Raw genomic sequence first — 27,257 nt, 5'->3', positions numbered from 1 at the left:
CCATTTCTGGAATTGGATAATACAGAGCTTTAATTTCATAAACCACCTTTTCCAATGAGCTGCACAAAGAGTAAGTGGGGATTCTGGGTCGTTACTTCAAGAACAGAAAGTTTGCATTGTCAGGGTTTGTTGCACCATGGCACCTGTGTTCCACCTGGGTAACCAAGCCCAGGAAGAAACACTGAAGCTTCAGGCATTGACACTTAGCAGGCTGAAATTCTTAGTAATAATCTGTGTTCCCACAAACATTTATGACTTTTCCAACATATTCTGAAGTCTCACTGGGCAGGTGTTGCAGACAGAGGAGGACACAGGGAGGGACCCTGGTCTCCCACCTCGGCTGAGACACAGGATGTTCAGCCAGATTGGTGAGCAGCTTGTGCCAGTAGTACTCAGTTGAGCTACCATTTAGTAAATGCCCTGTGTTTACGAGCTGTGCCATTTAGAAAACCCCCTCCCTTCTTTTATACACAATGACCTAAAAAGAACACCCCCTCAGGGTACCTTTGGATTGTTTGCTTAAATTAAGTTTTATTTAGGCTTCATCTTAACCAAACCTTCAGAGGCTGGCAGGCTCCCCGGAACGAGGCACTGTGTGTGGGAGCCAATAAGATCCCGCCACACTTCGAGGACCCCTCCTCAGACAGGGGCTCCATAGTGTCACACTCAGGCGCCCTGGCAGAATGCTCGATGATTAGTTTATGGTCTAGATCATTGCATTTTTATTACACTCATAAAATCCATGTTTCTCCACATTTTCATAATGGCTTCAATGAGCTCCTCTACTTTCTGGAGGCACATTAAATCTTGATGTGGCCAGCACTGACTTGGCAGAACAGGTTTGAAGGCTTACAGCAAAAGGCAGGCTTTGGATTCTCCTCCTGGTGGACTGGCACTAAGCTGGGGAGTTGTACAGGTCTGGGCATAGTTCGTATTTATTTGTGGGCTTTTTTTGTGAATATCCCAGAAGGACATGTTGACTTCTGATATAAATGGTAGAAGTGCAGTACCCTAAGGATATTGGCTATTTTTACCCTTGCAGGAATATAAATCAATAGTAAAAGAAGAAAATATCATCCACATATTTGATTTTTAAATTGTGAATTAGTGGGAGAATTCATTAACATGAGCTGTGATAAGAAAGCATTTTATACGTGAAATATGAGAATTCTTTTTAAATCAGAGGATCTTAATCGGATTTTACATGTGTATTTAAAATGGAAGTTCTTTCTGACACCAATCTGACAGCTAAATGAGGCTGCTTATAAGTATCTCTGTGAAGTTCACGTAACCCCTGTAGGGGAAGCAGAGTCCTTTTCACTCTGTACAAGGTATTTGTGATGCCACGAGTGCCCCAGGCCCTGTGCTAAGAATGTGGAGTCTGCACCCAGAATGGCAAGTCGTGCTTACAGAGAGGGTGATTGGCAGGTTCTGCATGTGTCCTTACTGTGTACTAAATGTGTGTTCTTGTGTTGGTTGTGTTTTAGACCAGCTTTTATGTGGTAGCCATGAATTATTAAATGGATTTTGGATTTGCTTTAAATACATGGTGCTGTTTTGGCATGAGTTCCGTCACGCGCCTCGGAGCTTGGTCCTGAAGGGCAGCAATGCCACAGAGCATTGTTTCCCCTGGAGCAGTGGGCGTGGCAACTGGCTTTCGCTGTGTCCAGGGAGGAGTGAGGGTTTCCACAGGCGTGCCCACGTGCCTACTGTGTCATGTGATCTAAAGTTTCCTCTGTAGCTCAGAAGTTGGGGAGCTGGACAGTGGAGCCTGAATCAGGAGGGAGGTGCTGCGTGGCAGGGAAGGAACACTGTGATTTTTTTAATATTTCATGGTAAAATATGAGGTGAGAGTATTCAGAGATGTGAAGCAGCTGCAGAGTAAACGTGTCCAGTGACCACGAAATAAATTTCCTGTGAGTGGAATAAGTTGGGACTGACCCTCTGCATGGTAACTACCCATGTCACGCGGTAAGGAGACGGAGATGCTGATGCAGTGACCTCGGCCTGCCTTTGCAGATGGTGTGGGAGAGTGGCTGCGCCGTGATCGTCATGCTGACCCCACTCACAGAGAACGGCGTCCGGCAGTGCCACCACTACTGGCCCGATGAGGGCTCCAACCTTTACCACATCTACGAGGTACTGGAGCAGGGCCTGCCACTAGGGGGCCCTGGGGCTGCTGTCCCCGTGCAAGGAGCAGGCATCCCTGTCCCGGGTGGCCCCGGGGAGAGGGGGACAGCCTGGCCCATGTACCTCACGAGCCTGGGACAGCTCCGGGTAGGGGTCAGCACGTCACATCCGGCCAGGGGAGCCCATATGTCCACACCACGTGTGGTTGGGCCCTGGGCTGTCCCCGACAGGGCGGTCCGCAGGATCCAGCGGCCCAGGCTCCCAGGAATGTGGCCATGACGCCAGTGTCTGGCAGGCTCCACTGTGGAACTGCCCCATGGGCTCACTAGCAGTTGGTGGCCACAGCATTGGGCCTTACACTTAGAGGAACCTGCGCCCAGAGGATTTCTCTTGCTGGGTTTTCTGCCCACATCGAGCATGAACTCCCTGAACGTGGGCATTTGAGCCAGTGTCCATCCTTTTGTCCTGCTGTGCTCCGAGTTTAGAAAGTCAGGGGCCCGCAGTGGGCAGCAATGTGGGAGCCTGTCAAAACTCTGGGCCACACCCCTGTGGCTGGCGGTTGCTGAACCAGGAGGCTGGGCTGGGCCCTGGCCCCTCACCCTTCCTGGCCTTGATGAGACTGCAGTTGGCACACTGGGGTCTGCCCCAGGGGTGCTTCCTCGCCAGCTAACTTCCCTCTCTGGCTAAAGCAGTTCTGCACTGTAACATCTACTTAAAACTATGACTTTCAAGCCCCTAAGTGCCATTGAAAACACACACACACACACACGCACACATTCATGCAAACAGCCATCTCTTGGGTAACCCTTGGCCATCTCTTGGCCGTACGGAGGGCTTGGGCCAACCCTCAACACATGTGTGTCGCCTTGCACAGTGATTTCCCTTCTCACCTCAAGAGCAGCACAGCGCTCAGCAGCTCCCAGACTCACCACGCGCCCCCTGTGCTATATTCACCCCCACCCCATCCAGGTCAATCTGGTCTCAGAACACATCTGGTGTGAGGACTTCCTGGTGCGGAGCTTCTACCTGAAGAACCTTCAGACCCACGAGACACGCACAGTGACTCAGTTCCACTTCCTGAGCTGGTATGACCAGGGCGTGCCTTCCTCCACGAGGTCACTTCTGGATTTCCGCAGGTAAAACCCAGAGCCGCCCAGAGGCACATAGCTAGAGCCAGAGGCCAGGAGGAAGGGCAGGCAGAGGCCAGACTTCTTGCTTCTAAGATGCCACCTCCAGCTGCGGGTCACTTGTGTTTGAGGAGCGACAGAGTGGGAGGTGGGGATGCCAGGAATGGGAATGGGCACCAGATCTAGTGGTGTCGATGCTCAAGGCAAGGCATCTTAGAACTGGGGGAGTATGGCCGTTGTTTTCGATAAGATTCTGCAGCTGACGGAGTCCTGAAGTTTATATTTCATGGGATATTGGTGAATAGACCTGGATTTTTAGTTTGGCCACTCATCTGGTTGTACAGGAGGGGGTTTAGTCAGGGCAGGGCCAGAGCCACCATGGATAACCTCGGGGAAGGCCTCACACAAGACTGTAGGCATTCTTAGTGTGATTTCAAGGCTGACCGTTTTAAACAGACCCTTTTTTTTCATTCATTGCTCTAGTCAGCCAGTCACCAACATGTTCTCTTGTTTTAAAGTGTGTTTTCTGAACTGTTGAGAGCTGGACTCTGTCTTGTAGAAGGGTGTGAACAGCACACAAACAAAGCAGATGGAAGACGGGAGCTTTGTCCGTGTATTGCACATGGTGGCGACTGAGGTAGCCTAGCCTCCTGGGGCGGGGTGAGGTGAACCTCAAAGAAGCAGAGTTGTCCAGGAGCACAGTGACCAGGCTCCCTGTATCTAGCGAGGGGTAGAAGACCGAGGCACCCACACTGCCCCTCGCTAGGCCGCGGGTCTGGGCACTGTCCACCCAGCTCTGCGACCCATGGGTGGTAGGGACCCAAGGACTGCTGTAAAGATGAGGTTTGGACTCAGCTCTGGGTTTCTTGTTTTGTGTGTTACAGTTTCCTAAGCTTTTCATGATAATATTTCTTTTGCCTTCTAGTCTGCTTTGAAAATCAAAAAAGTTTTATCTGAATTGTTCTTTGGATCAGATAGCGTGTGACAGAGCTCAAGGACAGACAAGAATATGGTGTCACCTGTGACGCCCGCCCCCTCCCCTGGGGATGCCCAAGCACATCAGAAAAAGCAGCCACACACACCCCACCTGCTCACTCCAGGGCCCTGGCCTCTCAATGTTTTCTCAGTGCAAATTTATTTCTAAAGACATGAAAATTTTACATAATTTCCTGAAGTAGTCTTCGAAAACAGTCATTACTGGCAAAATGGATGTAGCCACAAAGACGACACTCCTCTAGCACCCGTCTTTGGGCTCATCCGTGTGTTTGTGCATATTTGCATACAGGAACGCACCTGTACCCATATATGGGCGGAGCAGAGCCATGCCCAAACTTGAGTTCAAGCATCACGAAGAAAAATAGGGATCCTGAAAATCCCGTTCTCCAGGGTCTGCCATGTGCACCAGGGTTTCTGTTAGAAAGAAAACTCTCAGGCCCAGCTGGACAGGCTCGTGGGTTCAAGCTTTTCTGGCTTCCTGCCGTGTTTGGCAGAACCCAGCAGTTCGTTCCTGAGGGGCCTTTCAGCCTCACCCAGACAGCTGGGGCGAAAGGCCACATGCCCCTCCGAGCACAGCACCCTCAGGCACCCGCATTGCAGCCACAGCAAGGTGAGGCCCTGCTGGAGTACCTGCCGCTTGCAGAAGCCAGGGTTCCTCCTCCTGCACACAGACGCTGGCCTGGGGTGTGCTCAGGGGCCCATGAGGTGTAATTCGATGTTTCTGGAGCCCAGAGGGAGCACATTTACACTTTAAAGGAAACTGCTGAAAGATTATTAGCATCCCATGTGAGCGCTCGCTTCAGACACCTCTCCCCCTCTCTCCACCTCTTTCTCTCTTTCTTTCCTCTCTCCCCCTCCCCTCCACCCCTCTCCCCGTCACCTCTTGCCGTGTGCCATGGCATCCACTAATGCTGCTGCTCACTGTAAAAATGGACAAACCCTTACTTTGCCAGCTAATTAGCGGTGGCCGGTGTCATTTTTGTGATGTTGCAGCTAGTAATATGAGCCCAGTTGCATAGTCACAAAAGTGATCATTGGAAACTGTGACTGCTGCAGGGACATGTGGGGACCCCGAACCGCTAACGACCTCGCCTTTGCTTGCTGTGGTGCATGGCGGGTCCTCCTCACTCGGGGACCGAGGGCTGGTCCTTCCGGTGACTCCTTCTGTGCCACCTGCTCTCGGTGCTGGAGCCCTCTGGCTCGCTGGCGAGCGTCTGAGAGCCCTGGGACGCTGCGAGCCGCTCACCTCCATGAATAACCTGCAGCCTCGATGAGCAGCTTGGCTCCCTGTGCGGTGGTTTCGCTTTTCTGTCTGCGATCTCGCGGTGTGACGATCGAAGTGCATGATTCTGTGTCAATAAAGTTCTCCAACGTACCCGCGGCCCATTCCCACCACACCCTGGACTGCTTGTGGTTCTTTGTAACTGGGGCTGGCGTGGGGTGGGGGCTGGCACAGATGTCACGGTGGCAGCAGAGCCCCACAGGGCCCCTGGAGGAGATGATGCCCTAAACACACCACAGGCAGAGACAAGGCCACGGGAGTGACCAGCCGTGCACCCTCCACCGCCAGCACTCTCTGCTTTCACCACCCTCTCTGACCCAGGGTGACAGTGAGTGCACTTTTCCAAAGAGGGCCTGAGCAGCCCAGATGGCCACTGCCACTGCCGCCTCTCGGACACCGTCTTCTTAAACTAGTGCAGTTTCAAGGGCATCTGGTTGTTGGGCTGGTGGCTTTCGGTGTGCCTTGCTTTAGGGTTGGTCCTGTCAGGAGAAAGTGAGCACAAGCGGCCACCGGGCAGGGGTGTGAGCACACAGACATTGCCCCTAGTCCATGCAATCTCCAGAACCAGCCGTGAAAGCCCAGGAAGTCCTCGAGGTCATCCATGTCAGCACAGCCCAGTGAGGAGAAATTTCTGTTTGAAGGAGGATGGGCCCGCCGGCTGAGCACATGCACTCCATCTTTTTTGGTGGTGCTGGGGCTGGAGCCCAGGCCTTGCACGTGCTATGCAGGAGCTCACCACTGCCCCATGCAGTCTTTATGCAGCGAGGGGCTTTGCCCTTCTTGCGCCGAGTACACGCCTGTGGTCTAGGTCAGTTTGGTACCACTGAGTCAGGAAGGGGCCGGTTTAACAGTACAGACCACTGGATCCATTTTCCCATCTCTTTCTCATGCAGTGTGCGCTGAAAGCCGGGAGTGGCTCTGGTGGAGAAGGCCGTGCAACCCTAAAGGACACGGGCTTATTTTACCTGTGTCCCCTCTTTAAAGCGGTGCCGGGTGGTCCACAAGCTCTAAGATGCTGCCCGGTGCACACATCAATTGCGAGGCTGAGCAGGGCTTTGAACACGACCTGTCTGCAGGTGGGCAGTCTCATCTTGCTCTGCAGCCTGCCCTCCACTCCGCGCCGTGGCCCAGGGCGGGCTCAGACTCCCCTCAGAAGTGCCTCATGCTGCTGACTCCACGGAGGAAGTAGGGAAAGGGAAAGAGCCCTCAGATGCAGTGACAGAAGCATCTGCTTCCCCTGAGGCGCGGGGTGCCCGCCCCTCCCTCCACCTTCTCCTCAGCCAGAGGCCTGCACCGACTGGCACCTGACAGTCACAGTGCGGAATAGCAAAACTTTCCAAAGAAACATGACAGTTCCTGTTTGTAGTTCAAGGGAAAAAACGTTTTTGCTGTACCATCATCTTTTTAAATCTGAGTCTCCAGCTGTAGGAGCTCCTACAGCACTTCTAGAAGAATGCTCCTCACCCATTCTCCCTGCCAATAAACTGAGATCGTGCCTTCGGTTTTCTTTATTAAGAAACATTTTACTGAGAATTTGATGTGCTTTGTAAATGTGTTTTGTCTTGTTGAATTTTTTGGAAAAACCACTTGAAGTTTATACAGTAAATTTAAAATCAGCCCTCTTATTTGAATAGGGGCTAGTTGGTGAAATCATAAATACATTCTCATTGTTAATATTCACAACCTCTGCTCTGAAAGCTGCACAATGGGGCCGTTGTTAAGGATACAGATTTTTAAAAATGGGAAAGACTATCTTGGACTTAGTGGGATTTCTCTGTAATTTAGATCTCCTTACCCAAGACTGACAGGTGAAACAGGGCTCCGGGAATGCTGTTTTAGACGATATAGCAATATCCTATTCCAACATGATGTGTAGGGTAGACAAAACCCTTAACCTAAATTGCCCAACTCAGAAGTTCAGCGAAGCATGGAGACGGCTGTGTCACACCGCGCTCATGGCCCTCAAAGCCCGAGAGGGGAGGAGGAGGGGCCAGGGGAAGGGCAGGGCACCAGAGCTGGCGGCATCCCGGGGACCAAGGCTAAAAGCCTGGAGCTCTGACTTGCAAAGGGGGAAAAGTGCTGTGCAGTGTGAGAGCTGCTTTGAGAGCTCTGTTTAATAATATTGAAAAGTCCCAGAAATTGTATGTGCAATTATTATTCTCTATGCAAACAAGCAGTTGCAAATTGATTTTGGGGGCACATAACTGCTGCCTTGGCTTAGGAGTTATTTTGGAGAACACATAGTCTTAGTGCATCGCTGTAATTTTTATCTCTTTTTATTTCAGAAAAGTAAACAAGTGCTACAGGGGCCGTTCTTGTCCAATAATCGTTCACTGCAGGCAAGTACAACTTTAATGTGGGTTAAGAAGTTGTGGCCATGTCTGAAGTAACCAGTACAGTTAGTATAGAAGCTGGACTTTCTTATGGTTTAGTGAATATATCTCCCTGGTATCTCTATGGGAAACCAAAGGTATAAACAAAATTGGCTCTGCCACCTGGCTGAAAAACTGCTCTCCTATCTCACCGTGCCTGGAGTGGTGTTTTCTTTCTGCCAGTGACACATCCTGTTCCATCATCTATTTCCAAGGATTTGTATCTCACCACCTTATTTTTTCCTAAACCCTCTTGGTACTACAAAACTGAGAGAGGTGTCTGATCAGCCTCCGGAGGCCGCTTGGCAGAGATGAGGGGCCGTGCGTGCACCAAAGGTGCCCAGCCCAGCTTCAAAGAGGGACAGCATCCGTCATCACAGGAGGCACAGCACCTGCAGGTCTTGATGTGGGGTCTGGACCTTTGGGTAGACCAGCAGTCCGCATCCAGGATGCACACCTGGAGGAGAGGGTCTTTGCAGCTGAGACCAGGGCGGGGGCGGGGGGGGTCATGTCCACTGGACTGAATGCTCAGCTGTGTGTGGTGTGTAACTCACACTCCGCTCTCCAGAACTTCCTCACTGAACAAGCCTTCCTGCCTGGAATAAAAGGAAACTTGTGTCCAGAGGTCAAGCCCAGATGCCTCCAGGTGTGCACACACACCTATCTGTGAGGGGAGACACCTCCATCCTCTGTGCTCCCCATAGACAGTGCATCATTCACCCTTGGGCACGGAGCCAGCCACCTTCTCTGGAGGACTCCCGAAGAGCCTCTCAGAACAGTTGTGTGGACGCTCAAGACAAGTGCATGGGTCACACAGTGAGAAGGGGCACTGTGTGTCCTCTACGACCACACAAGTGAGGATGAGTGTAGACGGAAGCACAAGGTGTGTAGTGTTTCTCTTTCCAACCACAGCTGATCAGTGTGAAAACCAAATGTAGGGGCTCTTCGCTATGAAAAGCCAGCCAGCCGGCTCACCTCTGACTTCTAGGAGGTCACAGCCAGCCTGCCAACCAGAAGCTGAGAGCAAAGCAATTTGCCAGTCCTGTACTTTTTTTTTTTAACTGGGGATGGAATCCAGGGCCTTTGCACTGAGCTACATCTTCAACCCTTTTTAATTTTTATTTTGAGGCAGGGTCTTGCTAAGTCATGAGTTGTCCAGGCTGGGCTCCAATTTGCAATTCTCCCCCTCAGTCTCCCAGAGTGCTAGATTCCAGGCCTCCACCACCACAACTGGTACCGGTTATATTCTTCTTGAAGTCTCGAAATGGAAATGTTCATGGTTTCCTTAAAGCCACCCTGGTTCCTGTAGGGATGACAATGTGAATGTTCTCCGTGTACCAGTTGACATCACCGTGAACACAGAACCTGTTTGGTCTCAGAGCCTGTCTCAGGCCCTCGGCGACACGTCCACGTGGGGAAGGAGTGGTACACACACTTCTCACGAGAAGAGGGTGACACAGGGCTGTTTACCTCCCAGAAAAGGAACTTTCATTCTCTTCAGTTAGCTGTTGAGACAGAATTCAAAACAATTCTACAACTCCAGACCAGATGGTAAATATACCCATTCTGGCTGGTGAAGCCAGGAAGAGACCAAATAAGAGCCCCTTTCAAGATTGTGATTCAGGAACAAACAATACGCACATTTCCACTCCTGAGAGGAAGGACAGGCACATGCCCGAGATCTGCATATCCTCCAGGGTGTGGGGGACAGTGTCTTTCAGACATTTTGAATATGACACCATCTCCTCTGACACAGCCGTGCAGCTCTTTATTTCCTTTTTCTGCTGACAAAATTTAGCCCATCTTTGGGCAGAGGTAGAGGACAAGGAAAATGCACCACACACAATGGCTGATTCCCTAGAGCCTCCCACCCTCCCATCTCCCTCACCAGCCCCCCCATCAACCCCCCCCCCGGGAACATAAAGGCTTTGCGGGTGCCCCGCTCACGGGGATAAACAGTATGCTCACTCTCTTTCCTTCTGTTGACAGCGACGGCGCCGGCAGGAGCGGAACCTACATCCTGATCGACATGGTTCTCAATAAGATGGCCAAAGGTGAGAGCGCACGTCTGGCTGCTTTGTTGTGGCTCAGAGATGGGAGGTGTTGCCACAGCAACGTGGGGCATAATACTCACTGGAGGCCTTGGAGAAAATCAGCTGTTTGTTGTTCCTTTCCTGAATCATTTGAATGCTATTTACCTCCAGCACATTTATGTTTGCAGTCGGGCCTTTGTTATCAGCCTGCATGTGCTGGACACATAGTAGGGCTTTGATAAGAATCCACCACATTCACTCTGAGATTCTGTCAGAGCCAGGGAGAGCATAGCTTGAATCTTAAAAGACTGCAGCAGGCTCAGACATCCCTACTGTTTGAACAGGTCTCTGCTGCTGTTAAAGTTGTGTTTGCAGAAAAGTCTCCGGTGGCCATGTCATCCAACATAAATTCCCTTGTCTCAAAGGAATGTCCCGAACTGGAGTCCTGGGGATGGAACCCAGGGCTTTGTTCATGCTAGTCAAGCCCTCTACCACTAAGTTGTGCCCCCAGACCCCAAATTCCCCCTCCCAGAGTTGGTGCAGTGTCCAAACAGTAAAGCGCTGGCCATCAGGGACTGTTAGAGAGCACAGGGCCCAGTGCCCCACAAGGAAGCAAGGGGCAGAGCTGTCCTGGCTTCTCCGAGAAGGTGGGACAGGGTACCCAGAGCTTTAGGTGGCCTCTGGAGCAGAGGCTCCAGGGACCCTCTTTTGGGGTCGCAGGCACTGAGTCGCAGTGAGTGTGTCCTAGCTTTCCACACCCCACACCCTGTGCCCAGGCCTTCTGAGAGCACTGCTTTTCCTGTGGCACCTGGTGTAATCTAGGACCCTGGGAAACACAGAGCTGGGTGGGGCTTTGCACTCTCCCCAGGCTCTGAGCATGCATGGGCCATGGAGAAGTCACCCCTCCGCACAGGGTACCTCCCCTCCACAGGCCTGGGGTGTGAACCTGGGTCTCCACACACGACACACAAATGCCAGGCTAAGCATCTTTCTTGCTCCATTTTCTTCTGGCAAAAACAAAGCCAGAGCTCTTCTTTAGCTGCGGGGACAGATGTGTGGAGAGGGAACAGAGGCCAGTGACTCACACAGTCCTGTGGCCAGGCTCAGTCACCTGAAGTTCCTGGTGGCTGGTGCCAGACCACACCAATCTCCTCTTCCTCTGCCCCTGCCAGGGACTCAAGAAGCTGGTCTCTGTGCCACCGAAATTAGCTGAGTGTTGGGGATGTGCACAGGCTGAGCTGGGACAAAACACAAGTGCTCTGTTATCGCTGTTAATGCTACCTTTTGGTTTGAAAACATAACACAATCCCAAATTTTATTTCAAAGTCATTTTGTCTTTGTTAATGCTCCTGTCTTCTCCTTAAACACCCTTTCTTTTGCAAATTGGAGCTCAGAGCTATTGACAGAGTTTATAATTCTTCCCTTATTACCCACCCTCCCTCTCTCCCAAACATATCTTCCTTCTATTGCTCAAAATACCTCCAGAGTAAGGCCGGCCGTTTCACCTACGTGTTGTCTATTGTGGCGGGTCATACACAACATTCATAGCGTCCTGCAAAGGGACACTTGCTCCTGCACAAGGAAGGGTGCTGAGTGGGTGCTGGCACTGATGTGGTCTGCATAGAGGCCCTCGGTGACTGCAGGTGGAATTCAGGGGGCACAGGTTCCCTCCCGCAGGAGCACGGAGAGCTGCTCTCTGCTGCCCCAGAGGGCTGGCTATTGTCCGGTGCTGCTGGCTCACCGTACTCTGCAACTATGCAGCATCAGATTGCATTCGAAGTGTGGGCTTGGTGTCCTGCAGTGCAAGCCCAGCCGTGTGGAACAGTCCCAGGGATGGCTGTGGCTTTCTCTGAGACTACTCACCCTCTCTCTGCTCCTGACCTGCTCCCCTTCCTGGTGTGAAATCCCCTGACCCACCCCGTGGTCTCGGGAGAGATCAAAGGGCGGGTGGCCTTTCCCAGGCTGCCCTCAGAGGCCACTGGGGTTTTGTCCCGTGCTGCTGGCCAGACCGTCTTTGTCTGGCCTGAGAAGCTGGAGGCCCACATTGCAGCCCAGCGTTCATCAAATGATCAAAGGCCCAAAGCCCTGGACACGAAGCCTTTCTTCCCGTTTCCCTTTCTTGAAAGGAATGAATTGTGCAAGCTCCCAAAGAATGCTTTGCAACGCGCTCCTGTGTGCCCGCCTTCGTCCGTGGCTCAGTGGGCTGGGCACGTCCAGGGCCCAGCTGCATGGCGTCGGGCAGGGCTCACTCAGCCTTTCAGGGATTAAGGCAGGGCTGATCATGAGGCCTGAAGAACAAGCACAGAATCATTTCAGTGCTCTCTCCACTGTGGAGTTTATTAGCAAGCAGACAAAGACGCACTTGGAAATCAAAGCAGAAGGCTTGCCCTCTGCACAAGGTAGTAGAAAGTGGGGCCTGCGAGTGTCACTGCTATTGGGACAAACGGGGTCCCGGCAGCTCATCCCCCTCGCTGGGAGGCTCAGCTCACACCCCGCAGAAGCTGATTCCAGCCCAGCTGCCCTCCACTCGCACTTGCCCATTTCCAGCCATCCTGCACCTCCAAGCCCACAGGTTCCCTGTCTCCTCACGATTCCTTAGCTAGACAATGGCCAGGACCCAGCAGAGTGAGGAGGCAGGCAGCACAGCTGGGGTGGTGTGGAACTCGGTGCCCGGCCACATTCCTGCCAGGTAGACATGGAGCTCCACTCCGGTGGGCGTGGCTCAGCCTCCCTGCACTGCTGTCATACAGAGCACCCAGAGCACGAGTTCAGGCAGCCCTGCCGGGCCACAGGTAGGGGTTTCACCGTCCAGCACACATCTAGCCAGGTCCCTGTGCCGGGAGATGCAGCACTCTCCTGGGCCGTCTGACTGCATGCATGTGAGCAGACAATGAGAACCTGTGACCCTGGCAGCATCCTCAGCATCCTGGTCCATCTCACTGCTTTCCTCTGCACTGGGGAAGGGGCAGGGACCTGCTATTTCATTTCTTCTGACTGGCAACTTGCAATGCCTCCCACAAGTGGAGCCAAGTCCTTTAGTCCCACAGCTCACCACGTGGCTCAGAATTCTTCCTTTTCGGGACTGAATAATGTTCCCCCGCTTGGTGGAGCATGATATGGATGGACATGGGTGGTGTTTCCACCCTTTGGCTATAGGGACTGGTGACACTACAAACATGGGTTTCTAGCACCTGCTCAAATCTCAGTGTTGAGTTCTTGGGGTATATTCCTAAGAACAGAACTGCTGGATCAAGGAGCAAGTCTGTGCTTAACTCATCCTCACCACAGGGCACAGGAGTCCTTGTTTCTCCCTGTCACAGCTGGCACTGGTCTTTTCAATGCTGTCATCCAGGGAGTGCTAGGCAGTGTCATGTGTGGCTTTGGTCTGCATCTCCCCATGATGCTGACCATCTTCCTGTGCACTTGTGGCTGTTTGCCCAGCTGCCACGGACCTGTGTCAGCTCAGCCCCGCCCTCTGCATGGGCAGTGGCCTTGCTACAGGGCTCCCTGTGCCCACAAGTGGCCCCTCAGCAGGCATGATCTCCAACGTGGCCTCTGTGGCATGAAAATACTGGGCAGCATCCAGGTTGCCATCTAAAGACTCCTAGAAACTCCTCTTTCACTGCCTGTGCTGTCGCGGCTGCATCCAAAGTCTTGAAGCTCCACTCCCTCACGAGAGGCGTTGGCTTCTAATTGAGCGGCTGAGTGGGGCATGGGAGGCAGCTGGAAGGGAGCCAGGGTTGCAGACATAGCAAGGCCAGCCACCCTTGTGCACAGGCATGCCTAGGCATGCCCAGTATGGGGTGGAGGTTGGAGGATCTTCCTCAGTGACAATTCTGGCTCCTTGAACTCTTAAGACCAACACCCCTCAGAACTGGGTTGTTCAATACATGGCCACCCAGGGCTACTTTAATTAAAATTGAATAAAATCAAAACAGGCCTGACCTCAAGGGCACTGGGGACACCCGCCATGGTGGGCAGTGCAGCAACAGAGCTGCCCATCAGGACAGAGGGTCCTCTGCAGTGAGCTGGGGCCGCACCTCCTGCTGCAGGGTGACAGCCTCTGACCTGTACCCACCCCTCTCATCCTCCTCACGTGGCATCTCCAGGACCCTGGGCTGGTTGCCATGGTCACTGACTCACTCTTGGCCACACTCCCCTGGCAGGGCCACGAAACGCAGGACCTTTGCACCTGTTACCTGCGGCCTGGGTGGTGCACCTGGGCCTCTCCCCTTGTTCTCTTGTGGAGTCTGCTGCTCATGGGCACCGTCTGGTCACTATTCCTTCAGAAACATGGACTCAAACCATGCAGGTGCCACTCGGGGCCACAGGGACAGCCATAGCCTCACATAGCCAGCCCAGCGGCTCAGCACCCGCTGCTGGCCAGCACGGCTCCAGGACACCTCGGTGAGAGGCAGGAAGGGCCCGGTCGCTGGAGCCTGTGCCTGCCAATGGCCTGTAGGCCAGTGGAGGCCTTGGTGGGAGCGCCTGCCACCAGCTCTCACTGGCTCCACAGGACCCACTTGCTCAGCAGAGGGACAAATGGCCCTGGGCCCCCTCCCTGGAGGAGCTGTCCTGGCAGTGCCAAGGGCGCCTCCCATCTGAGTGTTCTCCACATATTCCCCCTCTGAGTGTCCGGTGCCCAGTAGTGGTGATGGGCACATGGGTGTGCAGAGCCGGATGTGTCCCCAGGCCAGATGGCAGTGGGCCCTGCACAAGGGACAGATGTGGCTCTGAGAGCAGGTGCACTGCGAGACATGCCAGGTAGTAGACATGCAAATGGTCATGGGTTGGGCCCTGGGACCCGGTGACACCTCAGTCTTTGGAAACCACAGTGAACACAAGCCCTCTGGGGTTTCTGTGGCCTCCACTGCACCCACAACCGCCACGGTCACCATGTAGGTGACCCCAACCCCCGAGCAACAGAAGCAGCAGGAGCAGCTAACCCTGGCTCTGCACCTCCTCTCCTGGTCCCCAGCCACCCTTGGCACCCAGAGATTGAGCCATAAGAGAGCAGAGCCCCTGGAGAGTTTGCTCGGGCTGACAGCCGCAGACCTGGGAACCTGGGGACAGTTCGGTAGAAACAGAGTATGACCCTGGCAGAGGATGTCACCATCCTGGGGTTCTGAGCACAGTTCTTAAGTCCACGTTCTTCAGGTCCAAGCTGCGTCAGGACTCAAAGTCTTAATGGGCTCTGCATACGCAGGGGAGCGGGCTTGTGTGGGCGGGCATTGTCCCAAGGCATCATGTCCTGTGTCTGTACCTGGTCCTCTTCTGCACCTTGTGGGCAGAGACCTGCTCACTTGGTCTCTCCTGTTGCTCCTCTCCTTTCTCCTGCTGCTCTTCTGGCCCCTGCCAGAACGGCCTCCCTGGCCTGGCGCCGTCCCTCCATGACTCCAGGGTCCCTGGGCAGAGCCAGAGTATTTCTCCATCTGCTGGGCTCTCTGCACTTGGGCAGCTACCAGAGCGTTGCCAGCCTCCCACCCCGTGTCCTTCTCCCCAGCCCAGGGCGGGGCCACTCCTGGCCAGCACGTCCCTGGTGACAGGAGGGTCCCATGCACAGCACCCTGGTCACTACTCAGTAGGATGCTGAGGCCATAGTCGGGATACCTCTGCCACACCGAATTAAATCCCTCCATGTCTCTATGACACCAGTCAGGCAGGGTCCCCAAGAAGGTAACCAGCCCGTAACTGCACAGTGTCAGTGCCCTTTTGAAGCTGAAGGACCTGTCGTGTGTTCCGAACAGAGCAGTAGAGGAAGCAACTGAGACAACAATGCACACTTAGAGATTTTGTTCAGCTTTCTTCTTTTGTAAAGATTTGGAGATACCTCAGTTTCTCCACACAAACGATTTTGAATCTGTTCAAAAGAAGAAACACAATACCTAGTTTGTCTTGGTTCTGAAATACTTGATTTTCAAATGAATATGATGAAGATTTCTCTCCTTTGATCCTACCGAAATGTTGAAAAAGGAGATCAGCAAAAAAATCTTCCTGCTTATAAGTTTCCTGCCCTTTGAGGGGTGGGGGTGAGACAGAGTCTCACTGTGCAGCTCAGACTGCCCTTGACTTCACTACAGAGCCCAGGCTGGCCTTGAACTCACAGCGATCCTCCTGCCTCAGCCTCCCTCCCAAGTGCTGGGATTACAGGCCTGGGCCACACACCCAGCTCAATTTTTCTAAGTGTTTAGTTAGGATCACACATAGGAGTATGAATAAAAATTCAGTAAAACAGGCCCCCAAAGATATGTGTGTATGTGTGTGTGTGTGTGTGTGGTGGGCTATTGTGGACGTAGGATGTCTCGTGTGTGCATGTGAGTGTGTGGTGAGGTGTTTTGCATGTATGATTCTTGTATGTGGACGCAGTCATGTGGCAGGGTGGTGTGTGTGTGTGTGTAAGGTGTGTGCAGTGGGCACATACATGTGTGTGCCTGCATGCTTGCAGTACATGGTGCCAAAAGGCAGCAAGCACCCAGCTGTGGTGCAGGCAGATGTGCTTGACTCCAGAGCCCACGCAGCCCTGTGCCCTTGAGCCAGGTCCCATCAGGGTTCAGACTGTGCCCTCTGCCACCCACCTCCATGCCCATGCAGGGCCAGGGGATGGGGTGAACTTGACCTTCGTGGTCCAGCCCTTCCTAACCAAAGGCTCAAACCAAGGCACCCCCAGGCTGGGTGCAAGAAGCTGTGCTCGTGGACCTTCCAGGGGATAGAATTAGAAAATTCCCTGTGCATGAGGCCTTTCTCTCACGGACATTTGATACACACTATGGTTTGCTTCAATAAAGAACACGTCGTGTCCTACAGTCTGAGAACCTCCTGGGTGAGACAGCTACAAAGAGGCCTCCATGCTTATTAAATTGTCACTCCTGAGCAATGTGGGAAGCTGGGCAGCCACAACCAGCATTCCCAGGACGGCCGCCTGGTGCCCCATCCACCTGAAGGAGACAGGTAATGGCATAAGCCAGCCGGCGCCGCACACAGCCTGGAACCAACTCCCACAGAAATCAAAGCAAACATCATAAAGAGACGCCAGGGGCACGTTCACTCAGTTTTCCTCAGCTTCAAATTGATTCTTTCATCGTAAAAAATAGTTTTAATACTTTAATACTAACGTTCTTTTAATGTTTATTGGGTAATACTTTTTATCTAAAGCTTTCAAAAAGCCTCCGCTGTCTTGAAAATGTATTTTCCAATATGTAGACTCCTCAGCCACCATGACTGGAGGTGGAATGATGTAGTCAGTGTCACCAAGCCGCACTGGATGCCTCTGGGTGGCCCTGAGGGCAAGACACACACACACACACACACACACACACACACACACACACACACGGGGCTGGTGCTGTGGTGTTTGATGGGAGATATGCAGCCTGGGGGATGGGCTTCCTGGGGGCCGGGCAGAGCACCGGGCTGCCCACTGTGTCCCTGCATCCTGTCTCTCCTCCACCTGGATTCTTGCATGTGATAAAATCCCTGGACTGTCCACCAGCTTTTTGACTTGAGCATCACTGCCCCCTGGAATGTGACCTTTGTCAGTTTCGGCTTCACATTCTTGGAAAGAATTCTACCACTGATGCCAGAGGAGCTTCTGGGCCAGGGCTCAGACCAACCCTGAAGCTCAGTGGTCCATCCACAAAGGGAAAGGACAGCACTCAGCCCTCTGCCTGCCACTCTGCCTGCAAAAGTTCACACTGGTGTTGGGGCGGCTACGCTGAGCTACTCACTGCTGCCTTTCTGTCCCTCATAAGGGATTATGCAGTGAGCTCTATTAAAACTGTCTCCACACACACTTCAGATAACTAATTATTCTTAATTCTAGCATGCAAGAAGACATTAGCCATCCACCTCAGACAATGGATTTTACTTAACAAATCCATTACCTACCTAACTTTAGTGCTCTCCACTTTTTTCAGCATTAATTTAATTTCCTCCGCTGTTTTGCCTTGGTGTCAGCCAGGCGAAGTATGAGCATCTCCCTGGTATTTCTTACAACGTACGTGCCCCATCTGGGTGAACTCAGGGCACTCTGCTTCCCTTTCCCACTTTCTTTTGAGAACAGTCTTGTGAAAGGACGTCACAGAGGCGTGAAGCAAGAGGGTTTGGTCATAGCGTTTCACCAGAGGACCTGCCTGGCCCTGGGGTCTGTCTTTAGCACCACCTGTCCACGTCACTGCCCACGTGAGGACAAGCTCTTCTGGCCACACCAGCTCCAGCTCTCAGGGGCCCCCGGCCCCCCACGAGAGTTGTGGGACATGGCCTGCAGCCAGTGGCTCTCAGTGCTAACAGTGTACCCAGGCTTGCGGTGCAGACAGCCCTCAGGATTAAATCACGGAAGCCTTGAGTCTGTGTCCCAGGTGGACCCTCAACGTGACAACCTCAGAGGACTGAAATTCTCCTCTGTTGAGGCCAATGCCTCACGCTGCACCTGAGGCCCAGGGTCAGAGGGCAATAGTTGCTGTGGAGCTGCCGTCTGTCTGGAGTGTCCCCGAAGTGAGCCTTGCTGTACCCTGAAGATCACAGCATCGCTGGCCTCGTCTCTCAGGGCCCTGACACAGCCCCTGCCACAGGACAAGGTGGTGGCCTGAATCCACACTCACAGCAGCACCAGGACCCCAACACAGAGCCATGCCCATTCTGTAGAACTCAGAAAGCCACATTGGATTCCAACCGGACATTTCTACTCTGAACTGCTCTTTTTCTGTTTCAGAAAAGTTTCTTAAAGACCAATAGACAAGGGGTATTGAGGGGGGAAAGGGATAAAATAAAATAAAATTTATTTTTAAAAAAACCAATAGACGTATTTTGGGGCTGGGGATTTAGCTCAGTGGTTCCGCTGCCTGCCTTGAAAGTGCAAGGTCCTAAGTTTGATTCCTGGCACCCAAAAAAAAAAAGACATATTTTTAATACCCTGGACCAGTCCTGATGAACTTCATCAGAGCCCAGCTCCCAATCCCACAACACCACCAAAGAGGCCTGACTGAGCACACTGCACAGCGAACACAAAGCCCTGGCCAGGAGTGTCCCTGCTGGTCTCTGCATCTGGGAGCCGTGCCTGCCACACGACCTGGGCCCCATGGCTTCTGACATCAGTCATAGTTGGGATGCTCGTGAGAAGCCCTAGGCCATGCACAGGCCCCCAGGTGAGAGTCATGGGTGCTGCAGAAGCCACCCCTCCCTGTGAGAGGGCAGAGGGTGCTGGCATAGTGCTCATGGGACATAGAAATCCTCCTGTGGGCTGTAGGGTGTTTGTGGGAAGCTGCCGAGTTTGGTCACAAGGCTGTTCTTCCGCCCTTGTCACTAAATGTCACAGGGCTCACCATTCTCTGGGTGAGCTCAGCCCAGCCTGTGCCCCACATCCCTGGGGAGACCTCACGGGCTTGAGATGAGGGAGAAGGCAGTGCCATGAGCATCCTCTCAGGCACCGTGCTATCTGCAGGTTGGCATTCTTCACACTTGAAATTCAGGTGCAACAGAATGTGCAGCATGACCAGCAGCTGCAGCCCTGCTGAGGGCCAGTCGTGGCCGCCATGAGGGCTGGTGCCCTGGCAAGGCCAGAAGCCCGCATGTGGGAGCCCTGAAGCCCCTCTCTCACTCCTGGCCTGTTCTGGGAGAAGGAAGTTTCCCTGCATGGCTGTCACTGTCACTCAGCTGTGTGGGCTCCATTGCTGGGGGATGATGGTCCCTGCAGGGGACCTGGCTGGCTGCCACTTCCTTTTCCTAACCAACCCCCTGAGACTCACCCTTCTGTTCCAGACTGCTCTAAATGCATGGAATCTCTTTAAAATGAGGCAGTGGGTCCTATGGCCTCTCAGCATTGACAGCCTTTGAACCCCTGAAGAGCAACACCTAAGCAAACCAGGACCTGATCCTTGTCCTCAGCTGAGAATGCCTCTCATCCAGCTCCCAGGGATACTGGCCACCCACAAGGGAGAGGCTACCGGAGAAGGGGCAGTGGGCTCTGGTGTCCTAGACACACAGAGGAGGTGTGCTGCCCATGGACAGAAGCTGGGGAGACCTCTGGTCAGCTCTGAAGGCACTTCACCTGCCCTTGGGTGGCCCAGAGGCCCCAGTGCTGCGTGGGCCGGGGATGGTAGAGTCAGTGACGGCACCAGGCAGCCTTGCCACAGCTTCCCCAGGCTTCTTGCTGTTTTCCTTTATGCAGATGTGATGTACGGTTCCAGCTCAGCTGGTTCCCCTGAGGTGCCGCCCATCTTGTCCCCTCTCCTTAGCTCCCATAGCTAGATTTATGCTTTACCTTCTCCCTCACTGCTCTGCCACCTCTGGTCCTACAGGCCACAGCATGTGTGCTCCTGAGGCAGTGCTGGCCATGGCTGCTCAGCCACCCAGGAGGCCACAGCAGCACAGGACTAGGGTGTCAAGACTGCCAAGGCCACACTCCGGCTCGGTGGGGATTCTCCTCCCGGGGGCTGCTCTCCAGAGCACCCTGTGCTTGTCCTGTGGTGCCTGGTGGCATCTGGTGCGGTCCGCTGCACATGGCCTTGGACCTCTCTTGTTTCCTCATCACAGCAAAGCCCTTGCTTCACATCTGCAGCCCTCAGCTTTAGAAACCAGGGAACTCTGCGTTCAAAGGCCAGTACTAGGTGTAAGAGATCGCTCTAACCTTCCTTTCATAAAATGAGAAATAATTCTATGCAATCAAAGTCAAAACATACTCTGCTTCCTCTGACTTAACAGTCCAGATGCCACCAAAACAACCCAACAAAACTCAGTTCCTAGTGGTGGCTGTTGCTGGTGGTGAGTGTGGTATCTATACAGGCATCTAGGACTGTTCTTAGCCCGGCTTTCTCAAATTAATGCTAATGAAAGCTGCCCTTGCCTTATTTTCTGTGTGAACACTGAAATTGCAGCTGCCTCCCAAGCCTGCTGAGGGACGAGTGTAATAATTTTCAACTGGCCTCTTTGCCCAGAGGGAGCCCGATAACAGGAGATTGACAGATTCAGCGTGGATTATCTTGTGCACTGAGCTCAGCCCAATTTGTGGTTTGTTGCAGGTGCTAAAGAGATTGATATCGCGGCTACCCTGGAGCACTTGAGGGACCAGAGACCAGGCATGGTCCAGACAAAGGTATGTCAATCAGTGCTCCGGGACTTTCAGGGTGTTAGAGGTGTCTCTCTGCAGCTGTTTCCTGAGAGCAGAGAGGGGATCAGGCTGATCTGACATGGGCCGGCTGCTGCTGTCCAACCCCGTCCTCTTCATGCAGGGGCACCCTGGCCCTCCTGAGAGGGTCACAGGGCACCCATAGCTGTGAGAACTGTCGGTGTCTACAGCTGCAGGCAGAGCCCAAGTAGGAGACTCAATGAACAAGATGTCTCTCTGAGGCCGGGGGACGAACACCAAGTTTCTATAGAAAGAGGGAAAAGACAAACCCCAGGACCCAGGGATGTCCCCAGCTCACCAAATGCATACCTGGCCCTCCATCTCCTGCCTCCCTAACCATACCTGTGCTGGGTCCTGGCCATTGGGGTGAAGGCATCAAGTTGTCCCTAGGATGTAGGGGGTCCTGGTGCCCCCGGAATCGCTCAGACTCAGCGAAAACCAGGTTGCAACAACAGGGGTAAAAACAAAAGCTTTCTGATTAACCAGACCTAAAATTGAGGTTGCTCCAATTCCCTCTTCCCTGAGCATTCCAGAAATGCTGTGTCTAGTTGCAGCAGCTCCTGCATGTCCATCCTGTTAAGTAAACAGTGACCCAGTGAAGAACACAGCCAACCTGAACTTGGGGTGTCCAGGCACGACCTTCTGGAGTGACTCCAAAAGCGAGTCTGGGTCCAGTTTATTGAGCTGGGTCTTTTAGGGCTAGGGCAGGGGGGTTGTGGGATGGATGGGCTTAGGTGGCAGGAGGCGAAGAGGGGTGTGAGGCTGGGGGAGTGAGAATGTCTGAGTACATGGCCATAGCAATGGGCGCTGTGACCTAGTGAGCGGAACAGGTGTGTCATGTCCTGGCAAAGTAGGCACTGTTCCCAGGCTCCAGTGGGGACCGCAGGATGTAGGAATGGGCTGTGATTGATCTAGGAGCTCAGGAACTCGGGCAGCTGGAGACCGACAGGGATCAGATCTATCACACATCCTGGACATCCTGAAGTCACAAATATGGATCTCCCCTGCTGGTGTCAGGTCCTAACACACTGGATGCTTAGTGTGCACACAGATGTGAGATTGCTGAAAGATCCCCTTGCCGATTGACTCCATAACTTAAGAGGATCTTAAGTTCTAAAAACCTTACAGAGGCTGGGGATGTATCCCATGGTTCAGCAATTGCCTAGCACTTTCAAGGCCCTAGGTTCAATCCCAGCATCACAACAAAACCCTTCACTGCCTGGCAGACCACGAGCCACACCCCATGGTCCCTGGCTGCACGTCCAGGCCAAGCTGATTTCTCTGGGAGGTGTAGGCATCTCCTAGACCCCTCATGCTGTCCAGACGTTAGGGTGAAATTTGAGCACTGTGACAGTAGCATGTGCATGCAGGGTAGGGTGGGCCACATGAACCCAGGCATAGCACTGGCTCCCATAGAGAGGTGCCAAGGCTGGGAACAGACAGCACATCTCAGCCCAGAGTGCACCCAGCCTCCTCGAGGTGATGGCTGCTCCCTCTAGTGACCCAGTGTCGCCTGAGAGAGACCAGCCACAGTGCCCCTGTAGACAGACGGCATCACAGGCAGTGACTTTTCAGGTGACTCTCAGGTTCCATGCCCCATGGAAGGTCCATCCTGCCACAAGAGGTCAGGCCAGGCACCACCCCGCTGGCCTGCACCCCCAAGCTGCAGGTAGCTGGGGATAGGCAGTGGAGGCGGGTGACATCAGTAGGCAGGGAGATCACACCCTGGAAGGAGCATCGACCTCTGCTGTGGACAAAGTTGGATGTATGCAGGCCCCTACTCCATGACAATGGTGGGAAATTCAAGCCAACAGTGTCCCTGCCTACCTGCACCTCTGAGCTCAGTGTGGACTTGCACCTGGTTCCAGACAAGGCCTGTGTACAAACCTAACCTTCCTGACACCCCACAAGGACAAAGCCCTTCGGCCCCTGGTGTCCACGTCCTATTCCCCGATACCAGCCTCAGCAGTCCCACCTGAGCAAGGCGCTGTGGCACACACTGAGGAGAAAGGAGCCACATCTGCCGCAACCCTGGACTCTCGCCCCAGCACTGTGGCAAAGCAGACGCCGTCCTGTGGCCTCCGTCCCAGCTAACAGCTCTCCTCATGCAGGGCCTGCTCCCTGTGGGCCCCAGGCACCCACTGCCTCTCATCAAGGTCAGTCAGTCGTCCTGAGGTGTGTGCATCAGTCCAGCTCCTGGGAGCTGAGCTACACAGAAGTTGCTGCCACTCCTCCTCAGTGACCACCATGCCAGCACCACCCCTGAGGCTGCAGAATCCCAGGTCGGCTCCACCCCAGAGAGACACAGTGTATGAAACAGCAGCTGAGCACCCCGTGCACAGGCTGGGGTCTGCGCCTGCCCAGGGAGCTGACACCTCTCTGCTTGGAGCATGTGACCACAGACCTGGCACTGTGCAGCCGCCTAGTGGAGCCCTGCATTAGCAGAATGGGTCTCAGGAACCACAGACACCTAACAAAGTCCCCTGATGGAACAGGATCTGTCACCTCCGAGGGTGAGCTGGACACCTGGGAAGTCGTGGCAGTGCCAAGGCCAGAGACCCGGTGCCCCAGGAGCTGTCACCATGAGGCCCTGGGTGAGGACATGGGTAGGCTTGCTGCAAAGAGAGCACAGCATTGCAGTGAGGTCACCGTGGCAACTCAGTGGCGGGGTGTCCTCAACCTGAGGCTCCCTTCCTGCACCTGCATTCCTCCTTGACACTTGTCCCTGTGGAGATAAAGCAGTGACTAGCTCATCCCCCACCCAGGAAAGAAGGATGCCAGCTTGCCCGGATGGGACGTGGGTGTGAGAGAGTGTGTGTGTACGTGTGCATGTGAGTGTGAGAAGCGTGGCTGCTCCCTTGTGGTTGGCCCCACATGTGTGTCCGTGGTCACGGCCTTCTTCCTGCCCAGTGTGGACAGGGCAGCTGGACAACCACCCACTGGGCTCAGCCCCCTGGCCAGCGCGTCTCGGCGCTGCTTCTAAACCCACTCCCCACCAAGGCAGATCGATCACCAGGAGCCCCTTAGTTGTGCCACCCGACAGTACAGGCCCTGAGGTCCTGCTCCAAGAAAACCAGTGTCTCTGTCACTCACTGAGATCAGGGCTTGTTCCTTAAGTGCAGCTTCTGCAGTCATTTTCCTATTTCCCTTGGTGTGAATTCCTCTCACAAGTGCACTTCACACTCAAACGCTGGGGCTCCTCCCCAACTCCTGGGGGCCCATCCGGGTAACCAGCTCAGAGGACACTACTCCACACATGGCCACCGACTGCTGAGCCTCACACACTGTGACCATGGTGGGGCAGAGGCTGGCACCAGACCACATCAGCGCTGCCACCAGAATGACAGGGAAGAATGGCTCCATCCGCCGGTGGGCCCATCCTTAATCAAGTTGGCTGGCCAGGCAATGGCATGTGAGGTCCATGGTGCCCGTGACTCCTCTGGTGTGACTGTCAAGTGCCTGGTGTCTCCCTGGAGCTCTGTGCCATCAGGTCTGTGCTTGTCCCCTCGAGAAGCCCACAGTCCTGATACCAGGGTGACCAAGGCTGGCTCTGTGCAAACAGGTCACATGTGAGTGTGCATACCCTTCCCAAGGCAGGTTGGCCACCACACATCACTTAGGAGGGATGCAGGGGCAGGTGGCTTCCCAAGCTATGATGATACCACGCCTCTACACATCTGTGGACAGAACAAGCCCACCGTGGCTATGGCTGTGATGGTCTTAATGGCCATGCCCCCACTGCCTGCCCCCCCATTCCACCCCAGGAAGGCAGGGGCTAGGGTGCGGAGTCCCAAGGTCAGCACTCAGCAAGGCTTGAGGGGTCCCCTGTAATCTTGGACCCACTGCTCCCCACCCAGCTCTGGAGACAACATGTCCCACCCTGAAGTCCATGCCCTCCACACTGACCAGTCTGTCATCAAACCAATGACTGCTGGTTCCTCTCTCTTCCCAGCATCTCTGCCACAGCTCCCCACTGAAGCCACACTCATGTGTCCTCTCCTTGTCCCCTCACAGGAGCAGTTTGAGTTTGCACTGACAGCCGTAGCCGAGGAGGTCAATGCCATCCTGAGGGCCCTGCCCCAGTAGGCACCACCGCAGCCACCAGGACCACGCCGTGACTCCACCCGTGTGTCTCCCATCGTGACCAAATAGTGATAGGGTCCTTAAGCTGCTGTGGTTGGCGCCCTTCACCCCCGAAAATGTATTTATGTTTCACTGAGTGAGAGGGGCTTGCAGAAACATCTGACTGGAAGAGGGGAGAATCAGTTCATCTGTTTTCACATTCTTGAGAAGATTACTTTTCCTAAAGCACACATTTGCATTCTTAACCGCAAATCCTGCCGTGCTGGTGACATGGTAGTTGGCCCCTTCAGCATGGTCTCAGAAGCAGCTTGTCAAAGTGGGTGAGTGGGGCAGGGAGGCAGGCACCTGGGAAGCCAGCAGGTGTGGAAATGACCGTGGCACCGGCCTCGAGGCTGGTCCATCATGGGAGAAGTCTCAGGCAGGAACGTTAGCATCCACAGCTTGGATAAGAAAGGTAAGGAAGAACCTCCCCAAGGCGTCGCTGCCAGCTCCTCTTGACCTGCTTCCCCAAGCACTGTGCAGGGCCAAGTCAGCCACGCAGGTCCCCCAGGACAGAAAGGAGCTTCCCTGGGTGACACCTCCCTGCCACTCTTTCCGAGGTCAGGACCTCACTTGAGGTTATAGGTGAGGCCCATTATTAATGTGAGAATATCAGGATCTATACTCTAGAACAAGATGCCCTGACATGCTTTCCTGGGAGGTGATCCAATTGGAGCAGGAGTGGGTGATCAGCAAGCTCCAAGAGTCCTGAGGGCACAGTGGTCCCAGGGGATGCTTGGAGGTCCAGTCCAGGGAGGAGAGGGGCGGATGGCCTGACTCCGCTGTCATCCACACCCCAGCCCCGGGAGAGACTTGGGCCCTCCTGCCTCCCGATGGTTAGCAAAACGAGTCTGCATGATTCAGAGGTGCCAAAATCACACTGGAGCATCAGGTTTCCTCCCCCTGCCCCCCCAAGTAGGAAAAGCCCCTTTTGTAGACGACATCAGGGTGATGCAGTGGTGTTGCCGAGAGCCACAGACACCTCTCTAAGGCTGAACATAGAGACCCCGCCCCGCCCAGTGCCCCTCCATCCCTTCCACCTCCGTGTGCCATCTGTGGCCAAGCGTGATGAGGAGGTCCAGGAAGGGAGGGAGGGGGTGGATGCTCTGGTTTAAGTGGTATTGTAGACCTGCTTTGATACCTGTCCTCTCCTGAAATCATTTCTCCCTACCTGGAATTTAAATAATAATTAATAGAAATGAATTTATCTGAATATAGGAATCATATACTTACTTGTAATTTCTAAATTCCTATGTTTTAATAAAACCCTGTGGTGTGAGATATATAAATATATTTAATGGTGTCATATTAAACTTCTGATTTCACATTTGGTGGTCTTTATTTGAGAAGCACAGAGCAATTATTTTCCTGTCCATCTGTTTGTTTCCTGAAGATCTTGAATGATCAATGGCTCAATCAGAATGTGGTCCTTTCTAGGCGGTGGCAGGGCCTGCAGAGTATCTGTGGGTGTCGGGGCTGCCCCCATCATGGTGGTGAGGCAGAGCGACAGGCAGTGCCAGACTCCATGTGCGGTGCCTGCCCAGCGAGCCCCACAGCATGTGTCATCCAAGATCTGACCCAGGGGACTGGTTCTTCCATCCTCAGTGAGCAGAGCCTGTGTCACCCCAGCCCTGCACCTCTCACTGCACAGGAAGCACACTCGGGATGTCTCAGGCCACAGGTAAGGGGATGGCACCCCTGCAGTGTCGCTCTGACTCCTCCTCTACTTGGCTCTTTCATCCAGTGATGGTGAGAAGTCACGGGCAGTCAGGCTGTCACATACGAGGTTGCTCCTGAACAGCACCCATCAGCATGTCAGTGTGTGTTTCTTGGGAAGCCGGGCACAGGAGCTTCTGGTGTGTCCTTGTCAGCGTGACCTCCTGGGAACTTCCTCTCCAAGTGCCTCCTGCTGGTGTCCCTGAGACCCCACTGCCCTCTATGGTGCCACATCACTGGTTCACCATCACCAGGCTTCCAGGGTGTCAGAGCTAGGCTGAGGACAGAGCAGTCAGCTTCACTACGGGACTTGCACAGAGGGCAGAGCTCAGCTTGGATACTGGGTTGGGTTCACCGGGA

General features: G+C 53.8%; 1 protein-coding gene across 1 annotated transcript in view; it reads left to right on the top strand.

Moving 5' to 3' along the window:
* Positions 1-26,506, top strand: part of Ptprn2 (protein tyrosine phosphatase receptor type N2) — a 611,205-nt gene extending 584,699 nt beyond the window's left edge. The window contains exons 18-23 of the mRNA XM_004860321.4: positions 2,020-2,139; positions 3,100-3,266; positions 7,821-7,874; positions 9,897-9,961; positions 20,953-21,026; positions 25,074-26,506. Coding sequence (XP_004860378.3) covers positions 2,020-2,139; positions 3,100-3,266; positions 7,821-7,874; positions 9,897-9,961; positions 20,953-21,026; positions 25,074-25,145 — 552 coding nt within the window. The 3' untranslated portion in view covers positions 25,146-26,506. The remainder of the gene's footprint in view (positions 1-2,019; positions 2,140-3,099; positions 3,267-7,820; positions 7,875-9,896; positions 9,962-20,952; positions 21,027-25,073) is intronic.
* Positions 26,507-27,257: the final 751 nt, after the last annotated feature.

The sequence above is a fragment of the Heterocephalus glaber genome, unplaced genomic scaffold (assembly GCF_053883595.1).
Source record: "Heterocephalus glaber isolate CG9 unplaced genomic scaffold, H.glaber_assembly_v1.0 deba00000818, whole genome shotgun sequence".
In the NCBI taxonomy this organism is placed as follows: Eukaryota; Metazoa; Chordata; class Mammalia; order Rodentia; family Bathyergidae; genus Heterocephalus; species Heterocephalus glaber.
Note: the sequence above shows the minus strand (reverse complement) of the source record. Positions and strands in the feature narration are given on the sequence as shown.